The sequence below is a fragment of the Scardinius erythrophthalmus genome (assembly GCF_964197995.2).
Source record: "Scardinius erythrophthalmus genome assembly, chromosome: 21".
In the NCBI taxonomy this organism is placed as follows: domain Eukaryota; kingdom Metazoa; phylum Chordata; class Actinopteri; order Cypriniformes; family Leuciscidae; genus Scardinius; species Scardinius erythrophthalmus.
In genome coordinates, this window is record NC_138241.1 from 20,288,408 (window position 1) to 20,304,929 (window position 16,522).

At 37.2% G+C, this 16,522-nt stretch overlaps 3 protein-coding genes across 8 annotated transcripts in view; 1 reads left to right on the forward strand and 2 right to left on the reverse strand.

Moving 5' to 3' along the window:
• Positions 1 to 6,997, forward strand: part of zcchc24 (zinc finger, CCHC domain containing 24) — a 38,117-nt gene extending 31,120 nt beyond the window's left edge. The window contains exons 3-4 of the mRNA XM_081350948.1: positions 753 to 917; positions 2,799 to 6,997. Of these exons, the coding sequence (XP_081207074.1) occupies positions 753 to 917; positions 2,799 to 2,912 (279 nt within the window). The 3' untranslated portion in view covers positions 2,913 to 6,997. The remainder of the gene's footprint in view (positions 1 to 752; positions 918 to 2,798) is intronic.
• A 1,099-nt stretch (positions 6,998 to 8,096) lies between these two features.
• ppifa (peptidylprolyl isomerase Fa) lies at positions 8,097 to 10,728 on the reverse strand. The gene is made up of 6 exons (XM_081350949.1): positions 10,484 to 10,728; positions 10,005 to 10,035; positions 9,720 to 9,808; positions 9,480 to 9,576; positions 8,702 to 8,777; positions 8,097 to 8,610 (listed from the first exon to the last, which is right to left on the reverse strand). The coding sequence occupies exons 1-6, from the start codon at positions 10,622 to 10,624 to the stop codon at positions 8,475 to 8,477; spliced, it is 570 nt and encodes a 189-aa protein (XP_081207075.1). The 5' UTR covers positions 10,625 to 10,728; the 3' UTR covers positions 8,097 to 8,474.
• A 1,511-nt stretch (positions 10,729 to 12,239) lies between these two features.
• The window catches only part of zmiz1a (zinc finger, MIZ-type containing 1a), a 137,385-nt gene continuing 133,102 nt past the window's right edge, over positions 12,240 to 16,522 (reverse strand). For all 6 annotated transcript variants that reach the window (XM_081351876.1, XM_081351874.1, XM_081351875.1 and 3 more), the window contains one exon: positions 12,240 to 15,302. In XM_081351876.1, coding sequence (XP_081208002.1) covers positions 15,195 to 15,302 — 108 coding nt within the window. In that variant the 3' untranslated portion in view covers positions 12,240 to 15,194. The remainder of the gene's footprint in view (positions 15,303 to 16,522) is intronic.

A 16,522-nucleotide genomic window follows, 5' to 3' on the forward strand; every position in this document is an offset into this window, starting at 1 on the left:
TATGAGAATATTTTCTCCTGTATAAGAATGAAAAGCAGCCCCTCCTATAGATTTCTTGTTTTATTATGTAAAAAATACGGCATGTTAAGACAGTGGAAATATGGACTGAGGGTATAGGGAACGCAGTGGAAGTGAACATGCAGGTCTGCACAATATTGGTAATGTTTGCCATACAGTTTAGAATATTTTGTTTGTTAAACACATTATGCAAGCATTCATGTTAATTTTTTTGAATGTACCCCCCCCCCATTTTTTATTTTATATTTGATAATTAAGTTGCATGATTATTGTTGTCTCACCATTAATATCCAATTTCTCATACTGCACATTATAATGTTGTGAAGCCCAAATTCGCTGTTATTTCTAATTTCAACAAGTATTTTTAGCAATTAATCTAATTTAATCTAAATCCAATTTTTTTTTGCAATTATTGGCCATAACATGAAAATAATTATTAGTTAACTGGTATCAACCAGAATTTAATCAAAATATCAGAGCTGCTTATTTCCATACAACAAAAATGCACGATGATCACCAGATACCATTTCTGTTTTAAGAAGAACAGAAGAATATTCTCTAGTCCTCCAATAACATCATAGATCATGCGCAGTGCTTTACTTATTTGCATACATTTTGGTCACACAAATTTATAAAAATTTTCCACAATCCACAAAGCTTCAAATTGTTCACAAGCTACACTAAAATCGAGCTACACTCGTTAATCAAACTTTGTCTCTGAAATGTCCTCTCAGGCAAGACCCAAAGGAGAAGGACTGACTCCATACCAAGGCAAGAAGAGGTGCTTTGGTGAATACAAGTGCCCTAAATGCAAGAGGAAGTGGATGAGTGGGAACTCCTGGGCCAACATGGGACAGGAATGCATCAAATGCCATATCAATGTTTATCCTCATAAACAGGTACAGTATCAGTCTTGATACTATAGTGATACTATATTACTAAAATACTACATGCAAGTTTTTCTAATCTGCCAGTCAACTGTGTGAGCGCAATCTTCTAAGAAGTTCTTATGTATGGGGCCCAGCAGGTACCCTTGAAACCTGAGACACAAACCCAAGGCATCTGTCTAACCCAAATACCCCCTGAATTCAAGAAGGGGTCCTTTTTCAGGAAGTCACAAACTTATCTAAGAAGCTGCATTTAGATTGATTTGTTGAAGTTGATAATGTTTTTGACCTGAATAAAGTCAATTAATTTGGATATTTCCACATGAAGTATATCTTTAGGTAATTATTTAGCAGCATACATGATAAGGCAAGAATAGAAAGTATAATTCGGCAGCCTCACTGGTTAACCTTGCTTTTAAAGAGTCACTACACAGTTCTAGGCAAGTAAGCATGCAAATGGATGTTTTAGCTGCTCTCGGTAGGGAAGCATTCTTTGAAATTACCTTCCCTACAAGTAGTTTTGCATCCAAATGCATTTACGGTCGTTGTGCCGAAGGAACCAGCTGTTGAGATGGCCAGCTCTTCCACAGGACAGAGTATTATGGCTAATTCCCTTCTGACAAGCAAATTCTTTAGCTTTTCAATCTCACCCACTTAACATGTTTCCTGCAGTAAGCGTGTGAGAAGTGCAGCTCGCTGCAATATATATCAAAATGCCTTTAAGGGTTTGCAGCTGGCCCTCTTTCCCAGTAACCCAAGCAAACATATGAAAAATCAGTTTTTATTGTTCTCTCACAATGGAAATCATTCTTCCATGTCGTGCTGTATGGAAATCGCTCAATACTTCAGATCATACGCCGTAAAGTATTTTATATCTCCAGTCATTCCCGATGGATGATTAAGTGAAAGTATCTTAGTCGTGCCAATGCCACACTGCTGTAAAAAAAAGCCAGACCTGTGCCAGAATGTGCTCAAGAAGCAGGCGTCCGGAGATCCCTGCTTTTATCATTCTCATACTTAACGACATGCACAGGGAACACGGCTGACATCTTTACAGTATGAGAGCAGACATGGAACAGAGGTATTATATAAAGTCCTCCCAAGCTTCCTGCGCTTTTTCGGTTTTGGCAGGAATTCCTTCTGCTTATTAGGAGCATCAGGCCACTGTTGCCAAATTATTAATTCACAGAGGTATTAGACATTTCCTCTCATTATCATTCACTAAAGCCTTTGGCTCTCGAGCAAACACTCCCTCGGGTCACAGCGCTGTCTCCTCCCAATGGCCCGTCGCAACCTGGTTTTCCGTAATTCACGGAGCGCAACTGAGACGAACAGGAAAGAATAACAAAATTGTAAAACGATCTTCCAAAAGCAATGGGTGGGAAAACAAATAATTGCAGAAGTATTATTTGTGATCAACAGCCAAAAAGATTTGGCTCCCACACGTTCTCAGTGTCTTTTGCGTCGCGTCCAAGACAAAGATACACTATAGAGTCTTCTCTCCCTGGTTGTCGTCCTGAGCGATGGAATCCTGTAGGCATCTAAAATTACTTGGAATCTTCTTGTATAATAATCTACGCAAAATAATTGAGGGAAAAAAATTTAACGAAGTATTAACAACAAAACATGTACTGCTGGCAAACATTAAAAACACAACAAGGACGAATTGGCTCTTGATAACGGTCCTAAACAAATTTCTGACACACCCCTGTGGTTGGTCCATTGTGGTTTTAGACTTGGACCTTCGAAATCCTGATACTTTCGTCTCCAAAACCATATCTCCAAAGAGTCTAGCCAAATGCTAAAAGAAATCTCCAGTTTCAACCTGACTGATGTTGTGGACAGAAATACACATGCGCTCAAAGTGTGATTCAAATGTTCTGCTCCTCTCAGCGTCCTTTAGAGAAACCCGATGGCCTGGATGTTTCCGACCAGAGTAAGGAGCACCCGCAGCATCTGTGCGAGAAGTGCAAAGTCCTGGGCTACTACTGCCGCCGTGTGCAATAAGGAGGATCCCGATATCGTCTCCCCCCTTTCCCAACACTTCTCCTACCAAGCGCTCCAGAAAAAGTGAAAAGTGCCAAAATATTCATGTAAATATCTCTAACGCTAGTAACGGCTTTGTGTATCAGCAGCATGCGACGCATTTATTGTGTATAATGGACAATTGAATATGTTTGGAACAGTATTTCTATCCGTACGGGATGCAGTGGATTACCTCACCATTGCGTCCCCTGATTGTGTGTTTACAGACTCCCTTCATTCTCCCTACCAAGTGAACTTTGAGGATGTGCCGAGCACTAAAGGGTTTGCGTTAGTCGAACAAGGGCCCAGAGTGCCTTTGCAGAGTTTTTGGGTCAATAGCACATCATGTTAACTGTGAATTAACAGAGGGATAATGGATTTTCCATCCCTAGCTTTTGTGTCACATATTTATTTATGTTTGTATATCGTATCGTAGTGCAATTGAATTAACTAAACTGGGATAATTTCATCTGTGTTTATATCTGGACAGGTATTGTTTAACCCCACCTCTTGCCATTAGAAACTACTGTAGAATAGAACTAATGCTTCGGTTTAGCGCATCAGGTAGTTTATATCTTTCACGTACATTTATGAATTGCCAAATGCGACATATTTTTATCAGGTTGGCTAAAAGCAGCCCTGGTGGCACCCAGAACATTTGAATCGAGTTTTTGGCAACTATGCAAAACCATTGCAGCTTATGCAGTCATCAGTTCCTTTACATTGTCGCAAAATCGAACGAATTGTGTGGATGATCGAAACAAAGCCACGACTTGCTGATCATCACGGTCCTTTGAAATGTGATCATGTATGTTGTCAATTGTTGCCAGAGAACTGCTTCAGACGTCTTATAAAGTGTTTTGGTACAGGGGTCAAAATGTGAGCTTTTCGGTCCATGTTGTGCAGGCATTCAAAAACATAACGCCTGTTCTTTCGCTGGGATATTTGCCTCAGGATAAAGAGTGTGTTTGGATGACACATCTCAGATGAAATAGATGTGTTTTATATGAACACTGCTCATTCATTTTTTAAATTCCAAATGATTCATTCTTTCACTCTTAAAAATAAAGGTTCCAAAAGGGGGTTTGCATAGCAATGCCATAGTAGAACCTTTCATTGAACAGTTCTAAACCTAGAACATTTGATTAATCTGAAAAACCGTTTGGCATTAGAAAGGTTCCGTGGATGTTAAAGGTTCTTCATGGAACCATCGACACAAAAAGAACCTTTATTTTTGAGAATGTTGAATTTGACCCTTGCACTAAAATGTTTCATTAAAAAAACAATTCCGCTGTTTACACAATCATTCTGATCATATTTCAGAATGAAAACCTTAATTTTAAATGTCTTTTTTGCGTAACCCCATGTGTTTATGTTTATACATTAGCTGCAAACATAACTGATGAATTACACCCTGTTTAAACTGTGATTTTTGGGAAGCATTTTCAATCTGAGTGGACATATATAGTAGTTGTAAAGGGAAAAGAAGGACAAAGTAAGTAATGCTGAAGAGTTTTTTTGAGATGTATTGAGACAAAATTTTGGGTACATTTGATTGGTCAGAAGACGTTTTGGACTGAGACGTATTACTGAGAGAATTATGATAGGAGCTTGTTAATATTTGTATGGAAGTAAGTGTGTACAAGATCTCATCTATGTGCCGTTACCTCTTATTATGGCTCACACAATGTACTAATCAATCATATTTGAGTGTGACCCAGGATTATTGAACAATAAATGTAGCTTTACGTGTTCCGGTGGGAAGTTGCAGATGGATATTGTGAGAATTGACGTTGCGTTGTTAATCCTAGATGTACATATGAAGTTAAACGCATTTACATGGTAAATACAATGTGTATAATTGTTTACTTATCTTTGGAGTCCACATATTTTGTGTTGAATATTAGTTCATGTTTCATTTATTAGAATAAACTCAGATCGATATGAATCTTCTCTGAAGGGAACGTCTAGTGCCTTAACACAGTTTGGTTTGGAAAAAAATCTGGATTTATGCTAGAGGATGTCATGAATGATGCTGAGGAATTAAAGAGCCGATTAGATGTCTGAAAATATAAACCAGCTAATTCTAGGAGCATTATACGTTTAAGGAGTAAAAACTGCCAGGCAGTCAATCATTAGATCACTGTTAGATAAAAAGCAAGGCTGTTTGTGTAAGTCGCTACTTTCTTCTTTGTACGTCATCATTGTTTCTGAGACCCTTTATTTCTTGGTTACTGTGTGTTTGCCGGTGTTGCTAATGGCTTCGCTGTGCGCACATTCTTACACGCCAAGGTTTACTTCAGGCCTCATTTAGGCTGGAATGAGTTACTCTGCTTTTTGATAAACACCGTAATGAAAATAACCAGTGAAATAAACTATTAATGTGGATTCATCATAATCATTGCTGATCACCCATAGCTGGTAGTCTACACATAATGATTTCCTTGCAGTTTTGGGATCAATTCAATTTATTGTCAGTTCTGTATGCCTGAACAGACGACTGAATGCACCACTAGATCAAGGCCTAATTATTAAATTTGCTTTACTATTGCAAAATAGTTGCATTGCACTATATACATGACTAAAAAGATAAAAGCCCTGAGTTTTGCGGATTGTGTAAATGAGCGTCCCCTGTTGATTTCTGTTATATTGAAAGACAGAGCTTGTGGTATTGATGGTGTCCACGCGTTAAAAACTATACAAAGTGCTTTTTTGCGCATGTGTTTTTGTCTTGAAATACATATACTTGACTTTTATAGCTCACTTTCAGTATAAACGTGTTATTTTCTATTAAAGGTATGTGTATTTTGGAAACAATATAGATAATGAAGATTTTGGAGCAATTTGATAGATCTTTTTTTTGTTCGTTTTCCCTTACAAAGATACTAGTATGTGTTTTATGTATATATTCGATTGCCATCATTATCAAGTTACCTGTTTCAAAATGTTATGATGCAATATTAAAACTTTGTATGTGAAAAAGGGCAAATTGCTGAGATGCAAAAGATCTGGGAGTTTTTTTTTTTTTTTTTTGATGTTTTACAATAATCTTTGGTTATATCCTACAGAAATATTTATGGAAGGATTTTGTTCTTTTTTAACAATTCAATTATTTTTTGTATAAAATATGCAACAGAAGCTACTCTATGAAGAAAATATTGATGACTACATAGAATATTATTCAAAGGTTGGTACATAATTATTATGCCCTTACAAGCCATTTTATTTGTTTTGTTATTCTAGATGTTATTGGTATATAACGAGCATACATGTGCTTCAACGTTGTTTCGAATTGTTGTGTCTGCTATATAGCATGAATGGTTTGATTTGCATTTATAGGAAACCTATAACACTTGCTTTAACATCACCACAAACAGCTGTTTTTAACATAACTGAGACTGACTCACACACACTGTAAGTCGTAGAGCCTTTTTACTGAGGGGTTTTATAGATGCAAAACAGTGGCAAAAAGACGTGACTAACCGAGTCATTGTTCATAACACTGAATTGCACGTACAAACCTTTTACATGGTCGAAATGTGTTAGTGAATCAGGTCCATACTGTATGAAACTGAGCTCTAGTTAGCCGTCTCCAGTTACTGCCAAGTCCAGGAATGATGTCAAAAAAAAAAAAAAAATAGTGTGGGGCTGAAGTTTGCATGTGCATGTTTTTAAATGATTCAAGAAATATAATTTGTGCAATGTATTCTTATTTAATATTAATACGTTTAATTCTTGCCAAGAAATCTTTTGTAGAATATTGTTAGTCATTAATAAATGCCTCTATTCACTCCTAGGATTTCCAGTACCATTAATAGATTTACTGAATGTACTGATTTAACACTCATGTTTGTAATGTCTGTAATATATTTGTCATCATATTGGAGTGGACCGAGCTACAGAAAGCATTGATGATGGAATGTACTAGAATGCGAGACAAGATGAAATCTGTAGCTCAGTGTCCATGAAACGGCATTCCGATATGTGCCTTATTTGTTAGTTAGGAAAACTGAAGACTGTGCTTTTAGAAGTTTATTCAATTAAAACATTGACTAAATGAATCATGACTCTGTTTCATCTCTCTGTTCAGTTTTGCCCAAATGTTTTTGTTTTTAACCTATTCTTTGGCCCGTCTCTGGGTGGGTGTTGGGAAATTGTGTCCCAACATTTTGAATCAGGCAAAGGCAGTATGGACTGATTAATTATTTAGATATTGTCCTTGGGAATGGTGCTTGTGTAATGGAAAACCAAAGTCTGAAGCCGTGGGGGAACAGCTGTCATTCTGACATCACAATAATTTATCGAGGGGCGTTTCTTTAAGTTTAGCGTTGGCCTGGTCTCTGCAACAGCACAGGTTTGAAGACACAGATGTGTATTTTTTTCACTCAACCTAATTACTTGTGATGATTGTAAACACATGAGCGCTGTATGTGAAGGTTAGGACTTGGCGATGGCGCTGGCTTTACTCTTGAAGCCAACTTTAAGTAATTGGTCTACACATTCCAAATCCCTTAAACTTCACTAGAGGGTGGAGACCCAAATTATATCAAGTTTGTTACAACAATGCAGACTAAAACAGAGCGGGAATGAGAATGTCTCTATAGCAACCGTGCAATCGGAGAAGTCAAACAAATCAGTTGCGAGTTCAGACCCCATATGGTTTCATTTAGGAGAGAGCACTGGTCTCCACAAAGGTTCATAATTTACTTTCATAAGACATTACTGTGATAAGCTACACCTACACACCGTCTAAAACGAACTGCTCATTTTCATTTCAGGGTATGTGGATGTCAGCTGGCTGCAGTTATAATGGAATACATCTGACAAACTCGTATTCCCAAGTGTCTCCACAACTATTGTATTAACATGTTCAGAAGATTCTTGCTGAAAGTTTAACGTTGAAGGTGGAGATAGCCACTGATTCGTAGCCAAACAGGATGTCATATCCTGCTTTAGGGGGACAGGAAATCTTGTCGCTGGATGGAGTCTAAAAAAAGGTTTGGGATCATTCTCGGGAAGATTTAAAAAGCATGCCACGCAACTAGATATACTGCTACAGTTGTAGTCGGCCCTCATCTGGAAAACAGCCTTGAGTCATTAAAAAAAAAAAAGAAAGAAATGGGCACAGGATGCAAATATCCTGGAAGAAATTCCATATGTCAAAACCAGTTTCATGTGCATTTATTTACTTAAAATACCTCTTGGGGTTTCTCTGGCATAGCTTTCAGAAGATAAACAATCTCCATATAGCCTTTATAAAATGGCTTTAACAGTATAAATTTGCTCATGGCCCATGGTATTTGACCCATAAGCAAGATTTTTGTCTAGGGGTAAGTAATAACCATACTTACTGAGTCTTTTGCTTACTTAGCAAGCATAAAACACCTTAATGAATCCACAGACTGACAAATTAAAATGGCAATAAGTAGGTAGGTAACATAAATGTAGAAAAAAAATATAGAATTTCTTTTCAAAACACAAGCATTAAGCAGTTTCAGTCATGAAAAAGTTTGATCATATTAAAATGAACAGATGTTTCCCGGGTTACTTGAGTTCTCCACAGTCTGTAATGACAATCTTTTTTACAGTTCCTCCATCATGTAAGCCATAGGACTCCATAAGAGAGACTGTGTCCATACCACCTTTGACCTGCCCGAACACAACATGCTTGCCGTCGAGCCTAAAAGAGAACGTCAGGAACATCAATCCCCCCCCAAAAAATGAAAACACTTGGGATGGGAAATAATTAAATCACCCCTCCACCAGCATACCATTCTGTTTTCGCAGTGCAGATGAAAAACTGGGATCCATTTGTGTTGGGCCCAGAGTTTGCCATAGACAGAACACCTACACGAGAAAGAGAGAGAATCAGACCACCTACTGCATGCTTTATATAAGCAAATTTGTCACTTTAAATAATTTAATGATATAGAGATTGAGGGAAAATCTAACAATCAACAGTTCCACAATAAAAAACAAGGAATAAGAAAAAAAGAGTTTGAAAAGCAGCAGGGGGTTCTGGATGAAAGACAACATCTGGGTTGGGTAAGTTACGGCTCTCTACTACAATTACATCCAGTCATGTATTACACAACCCAACACTATTTGCCCATATTAATCCATCAAGATGGTGTGCTGGTGTAGGATCCCCCTGGCACCAAAAATGCACTACAATTTGCTGGCTTTGACCTGCTTAGAAAGTAGGTCATTTGTTGGAAGATTACAAAATCTGTTTCTGCAACTGAGGGATCCTTACCACCACCTCGTGGCTTTAAACAGATGTGCACATGCAGTTTTTTTTTGCACATTCTGACAGGCTCATAATGATGAAATTGTGCTGAATCAGATCCCAGAGGATGCCATGTCTAGCTGAACAGACGTTGGATCTCCATAGAATTGGACTGTCCTCCATTCATAAAGTTTTCATTGCATTATTAAATATTCTGGGATCAGCTACCAGTGTGACTATAGTAACCTCAGACCACATTTTACATTTGATTATTTTTACAAATTCCCCCAAATTTTGTGACAGTACAGTAGTGACATCACCTGGTCCAGTGTGCTTCAGCTTGAAATTCTCATCGCTAAATTTCTTTCCATAAATAGACTTTCCACCAGTGCCATTATGATTTGTGAAATCTCCACCCTGTCAGCAAAACATCAATAATTAGACAGACTTATGATCAAAACATATAACTCATAACCAATAAAAAACATGTAGAGAGATATGACATTTTAAGATGATATATAAAAAAAATCAGACAAATGATCAGTAGCACTAATAGTTACCTGACACATGAACTCAGGGATGATTCTGTGGAAATCTGAACCCTTGTATCCAAAGCCATACTCTCCTGTACAGAGGGCCCGGAAGTTTGCTGAAAGACAAGAACCATGAGAACTGATCTATTATATAACATTGTGGAATTTTGCTTTTGTTTAATCAACTATTGTACATTATATATTGTATATAGTTTACATTGTACATTTTCATTTGTATTTTTTTGATGGGACCTATACATTCTATATGAATTAGTTAAAATCATTATTTTTATGAAACCCATGTTTGCTTACCAGCCGTTTTGGGTACAGCGTCAGCATATAGCTGCAAATACACATGAAAACCGGCATTTAGAGTATTTAACAACAACAACAACAATTATTATTATTGACAATATGTTTAATAATAAGATCATTGTAACACTTTATTTTACAGTGTCCCTCTTACACGTTACATGTAGTTTATCTATTTGTAAATTGTGCATAATTACATGCAACTAACCCTAAAATACACCCTAACCCGTAGGTAATTCTACACTGTAAAACGGACATCTTAAAATAAAGTGTGCACGATTATTTATAAAATGTGCCATATTAAGGACAGAAACAACTGCTGATAAAAACATATTCGTTTCATTTTCCCTCACTCTTTTCATTGCACCATAAACTTTTATATTAATTTCGACTTCTCAGTCTCTGTTTCACGCATTAATGTTACATGACAAATAACTATCTTTTTATGTATTGTTCAGCTTCAATAAATCATGACTTGCCTCAATAATAATTCTTCCAATGGACTCGCCGTCAGCTGCAATGTCCATAAACACGATAGGGTTCTTCATCGGCCCTGAGACCAGTCGGTTCGCAGCGATTGCGACAGAGCAATATTTCAAACGATTTTTCAGTTGTAACATTCTTGCTGTGGTGTTGTAAACCCATCAACGAATAGATGCAATAATCAGCGTTCAAGGTTTAGCCACAGTCATGTGACAGTAACATGTTCTTCTATGGTCAAAGCAAAGAGAGCCATTATATTGTCAAGTTAAAATCAACAGCGACACCATGTGGTCTGACGAGTCGACAGAAGTACTGTATATCATTTTGATTCGATTAGCCTACTTTTCAAGCTCTTTGGGGTCATCAATATTCATATGTAAACTGTTCACATTGTTATGTTATTTTTCTCCGCGCTAGTCTAATCACATACGTTGTGATTACGAGAAAAGCCATAGGCCTATATTTAACCATTATTGTTGGCTAGTTTATCAAAGTTTAGTTTACTTAGCCCTTAATGCAAGATTCGACTTTGACATTGCACTGCTCGTTAACGAATCATTGTTTTTGAATTAATCTTTTCAGTGAACGAATCATTCTCGCTGATTTCCAAGCTCTCTAAACTCTCCTGTTAAATGTTTACCTGCCTTGCCTTCAAAGTGAATTGAATGAATTGAGCGGTTTAGTCCAATTTTTCTGAAGAGACACGATCACTTTATAAGATGAACAGATTGAATTTAGGCTTTTATTCACATATAAACACATTCATCAACTCGCACATCAGTTGTGGTAAACAGAAGCTCAAGCATGCTTGCTTGACATGCGAGAACCAATGAGGTCTTGTGTTATGCAGCTCCGCAAGAGGTTTGTTCTTGGCAAGCAGTTTGGTTGAGCTTCTACTATGTTCACTGATCAAGATTTATATTTGAATAAAAGCCTAAATTAAATCTGTTCATCATATAAAGCGATTGAGTCTCTTCAGAAAATATGGACTAAACCGCTCAATTCATATGGATTAGTTTTACAACCTCTTTATTAACTTTTTGAAGTGTCAATGTGTCAGTTGCGTAGCTGTCAACGGAGGGACAGAAAGCTCTCAGATTTCATCAAAAAGATCTTCATTAGTGTCCCGATGACGAACGACATCTTGGAACGACACGAGGGTGAGTAATGACAGCATCATTTTAATCCATTACACATGTATAATTTTATTTGATCAATTATTATATAAACACTCCGTTTTAATATGAAAGTAATATAAATAAGCGTTAGAATCAATAGATAAAGCTATAAAGGATCTCAGGATCAAAGCCTGAGTTGACATAGAAAGTTGATGGTCAGCGTCATGGTACCAACAAAGCCTGATTGGATTGGCTTGGTTTTGCAACTTGAAACTAATCCTGTAACCCTGAGTTTGTTCAACTACCATGATACGGGTATATTTTTTTATTTTATTATTATTATAAAGAATTGATTTAGTGAATGATTCAAAGAGTAACTCCCCTGTAGCTATCTACTGGGATAACTGAGTGTAATCTGCATAACTGTCTCTGAACAGAACTTTTCTGTTGAACCTGCTTTAAGACGGGAGAAGAAGCCTTTTAATCCATAGGAAACGTTTGCCTCCCTGTGGTTACAAACTCTGCTTGCTTTGTTCTTTGTGGTTGTTTTCTTGCAGTAACTGTAAAGCCTGTGGTTTTCACAGCTATGAATGCACACCAAATGAAACCTCAGAAACACTGCAAGGTTGTTTCATCTGAATACATATTTATTAGATAAATATTAGGATGTCACAGCATCTAACTACATACAGTTTTGCAAGACTAAAAATCACAATTAGTTTTTTGTTGTTTTTTTTCCTCTGACCAGTTTAGAATATGAAATGATTGTACAACAGAATGTACAAGCAAAGACAACTGCAACATTTGGTGCCAATCACTTTAGATTGTACCTCATTTTTGTTTTGAATTTTCCTGATCATGATATCAAAATTTTACAAACTCTGGATTTTGGTTACAATCTTTTGGAACCGCTCCTGGACCCATGTTCCCTGTTGTCCAAATGATATCCCAAGGACTTTCTTCATTATCTTCTCTAGCACCTTATTAAGTACACAAGAAATGGAGCAATACACATAAGCTAAATATTACACAAATGTAAAACAAATGTGTCTCTTTTTATCCCCTCCCCAAATTCCTCAGTCAAGTGGGATGAATATTTTACAAAAAGTGAACAAATGCTTAGAGGTTCCACAGACGCTAACAAACACAGATTCATTTTACCCAATTTAGATTCTGATGGGAGGATGCAAGCTTTACAAATTCTAAATACACAATGCACATTCCCCTGGGGAAAATGAATACATTTCTGTTAACGTGTCTCTATTTATCATTTACATATGTACATGCATCCCTAATGTGCCCCTTCCCCCTTTTTTTTTCCTTCGACTCTCTCTGAACCCTCACCTGTGGCCAAGTAGTGAACACAGTCTAATTCGTTCAACCCCTTCTGTTCGTGCCTCAGCGCCCATTGTCTCTCCAACGACTGTACATCGACAGCATGTGACAGCTCAGAGCCGACAACTTTAGGAGTCTTAAAGTTCAGTTTATGCCTATTTGTGTCTACAAAGTGGGAACGAATATGTGGCAGTGCATCTTTGAAAAAGGATATACAAGTGAACTACAGACAAACGCTATAGAACTTGAACCCACTTTTCCTGTTGGAGTTCTAAGTATTTCAATTGTCACTGACAAACAGCTTTTTTTTTCTTCTTTTTTTTTTTTTTTTTTTTTTGCTTTTTTACATAATTCTACACCAAGAAGAACAGAAAAAAAAATCTAAAAACTAATATTGCAATTCATAAAAAAATAACTTAAAATGGAAACATGTTTCAAATGGTGATGTTTTAACAACAAAACACATCCCAAACAGTATTCAGATGCCAGCCTTCTTCAACAGTCTTTGAGTAACATCAGTATCATGGAAATGTCATTATTACAAATATCATAAATACTGACAATTATTTGAGTGGGCTGTTTTAATTTAAAAACAAACAAACAAAAAATTCATTTGAAAAAAATCCATCTTGTATACATGGACATTGTTAGCCTTCACTGAGCTGCTGTTACAAAAGTTTTACTGAAATGTACAGTTGCTGTAATAATTGTATGCACTGGCTAATGCATTTATGGGTATTGAGATAATGTATAGCTTAATTATATAATTGAATTTAAAAAGTAAAATCTATAAATATAGAACATATTCTAAAAACACTTTCTTCATTGTTTGTTGTATAATAACTATGATTTTACATGTAAACAAAATGATAAAAGTGGGACAAATTACACATTAGATCAAATTCTATGGGTAAAAATTTGAAAATGGGCTTGTCAAAAATAGGTTTGGGCCACCTTTTCAAATCAGGGTGCATAACTTTGGTATTCCATGGACATCTTGTGATAAATGTACATATTTTTGTACAATTGTAACAACAGAAACAAATTATATGAACAATATATTGTGCATTATAAAATAAAACTTTAACATGACAGTTCATGAATAAAAGGCTAAATAAAAACAGAAAAAAAAAAAAATCACTAAAATAAGGGGCGATTGGCAACAGTGAATGTTTCAACATTGTATGAGGTTTGTCAGAAAAGGTGTACAAACATCAAGGGCCTACGACGACCAAGCCTCATGCATGAAGAGAACTCACAGAGAAGACAGATGACACAAGACTGACTACCCTTTGAAATGTGAATTGCTTTCTTCTTGCACTGTGACCGCTAGAGTGGAAAATCCACAGGACGTTGCGGGAGGAGGAACAGTCTGTCGAAGATGCACAATGATATGGTACAGTGCTGAAATGTTTGCTATTCTGTCTCGAGCAGGAAAAGAATGCATGCCGTGATGCCCTCAAGCATTTGTTTAGAACATGATGCATATGTCTGAAGGTGCTGGACATATGAATCACATTACAAAATGAGGTGCAAAGCTGCGCGGTGTACCAGAACAGGACACATTCTCGTGTCCTGTGGCGTGAGAGTTTGGGAGTGTTTGGAGGACTTTTGCAAAACTCCCATCGTTAGTCTCTGGGATGGGAGGGTTAGATCATTCTGGTGATTGCGAGATAAGCTTTCTTCCCTTTTGTTGTCTCCTTTACAGGCTTCCAGGTGCAGTTTGACGCATTCTCTTGTGCTTTTTCAAGGGAGATGGACAAAAAAAAACAAAAAAAAAACAGTGTGGACATCCAGCTGATGAGGATTTGGGAAGCCGTGGTGGTATAGCTTGGAAGAACAAACCTTCAAGAGATTGCGGACACACAGAGGCCGGTACAGGAAGAAATATATATATATATATATTTTTCTATTCAGGTCTTCTTTTCACAAAAGGAAAAAAATCTGAATTAAAAATGCTACAATACTTTCCTAGTGAGCACACACATAGTTCTGTGTGACGTATTCATATGAACTGATTATAGCTGCACATGTATTTCCATTAGTATTGAAAGATATCACTTTAGTGCCAACCAACATGGCTGCCTTATATGTGTGGAAAAGGTTGCTTGTAAAAGAGTGAGATATTTACACGAGGAAGAGGCAAAAGGATGGCTGTTTCCTGTTTGTAAAGTACAGAGTCAGTCTTCAGGTGCCTCTCGATTCCTGACAGCCAAACAAATTAGGCCCTCTCCAAAAGGCCGACTGAAAGAAGTCAGTTGTTCTCAAAGAGGGAAAGCAGATCGTCATTGCTGCTGCTTGGGAGGTCCGGAGGGTCTAGGTATGACAGCAGCTCGTCTGGGTTTGCCAGTTCTGGCAGGAGCTGCGACGGGAGACAGACAGACACACATTTACGTTACAATCTTGCAAAAAGAACCTTAATGGGAATATACTGGGCTCAATACAAGTTAAGCTCAATCGACAGCATTGGTGGCGTAAAAAAAACAACAACTCATCCCTTGAAAAAAGTTAAAACCAAAGTCAAAGTGAGAATGGAAGTGAATAGGTGAGGATTTACAAGCAGAAATAAGCTGACAATTTGCAGATCATTTTAAGACAAATTATGTCTGTTAAAAGTTATGTATTATTTGAACTGTAAAACTGTTTAAACCGTTTATGGCATTAAGTTGTCAAAACAAAAAAGTTGGAAATTAGATATAACTGCACAGAAAAAGGTTAACATGTTTCACTGTAACCCAGATTTTTGAAAGACAAGTGGAAATGTATTTTTGCGGTTATCAATATTATGCCTCAAAATGCTGTAGTTTGAGCTTAAAGGCAGGGTGGGTGATTTGTTCCAGAAACATTTTTTGTTATGCTGGTTGAAAGTCTCTTCACAGCCTGATGGCAATCGCTAAGTGGTCTAAATGTATATATATTGTCTGTGGAAGGCATAGGACCATCAAATGTTTGTCCAATCATTGCATTCAGTCCCTGCTCGCGCAGACATCACACGTCGTCAGCACGTTTAATGCTATGCAGAGTTAGACAGACGTCAGTCACAGAGCACCACAACCGAAACAGCAGCCACCTTTTAAAGTTTAACTAGAACCAAAATAAAGTGCTTATGCTGCATTCATGCCATAACTACTGTCATTTGGAAGAGATGGAAACCTGTGACGTTATACTCAAAGCAGTTCGTCACTCGAATTTCAATGACAGCACTGTCAACGCAGAAATGAATCTGCTGCAGTCAGGTGATACAGGCCAGTGCTCTTTAAGTTGTTTATGTTTATTATTGTAACATTATGTGCTTTGAGACACGTGGTAGTTTAACGCCATCTCACGTGACGCTTTTGTTTGCTCTCTGCTGTACGTGTTTATTTGTTTTGGAGGAGGCGTGGCTTTGGAGATGCTCTGAAGGGAGGGTGGGATCTTATGCTTTCAAAGCTAGCTCGCTATTACTAGCCTCTCCGAAAATTGCCTACGCTACCTTTAACTTATAATCTGAATCCTTCAATCAGAATTGGAGACGCTCAGAGCTTTGGACCATAAGAAAAGCGTGATGATAACATGATTGTGCGAGTAATGTTAGCAGCAGAA

Coding starts and splice junctions, on each gene's coding strand:
- ppifa (XM_081350949.1), bottom strand. CDS start 10,624: ATGTTACAACTGAAAAATCGTTTGAAATATTGCTCTGTCGCAATCGCT. Junction 10,036..10,483: donor TTGGAAGAATTATTATTGAG/GCAAGTCATGAT, acceptor GTGTATTTGCAG/CTATATGCTGACGCTGTACC. Junction 8,611..8,701: donor TGCACTGCGAAAACAGAATG/GTATGCTGGTGG, acceptor GTTCTCTTTTAG/GCTCGACGGCAAGCATGTTG.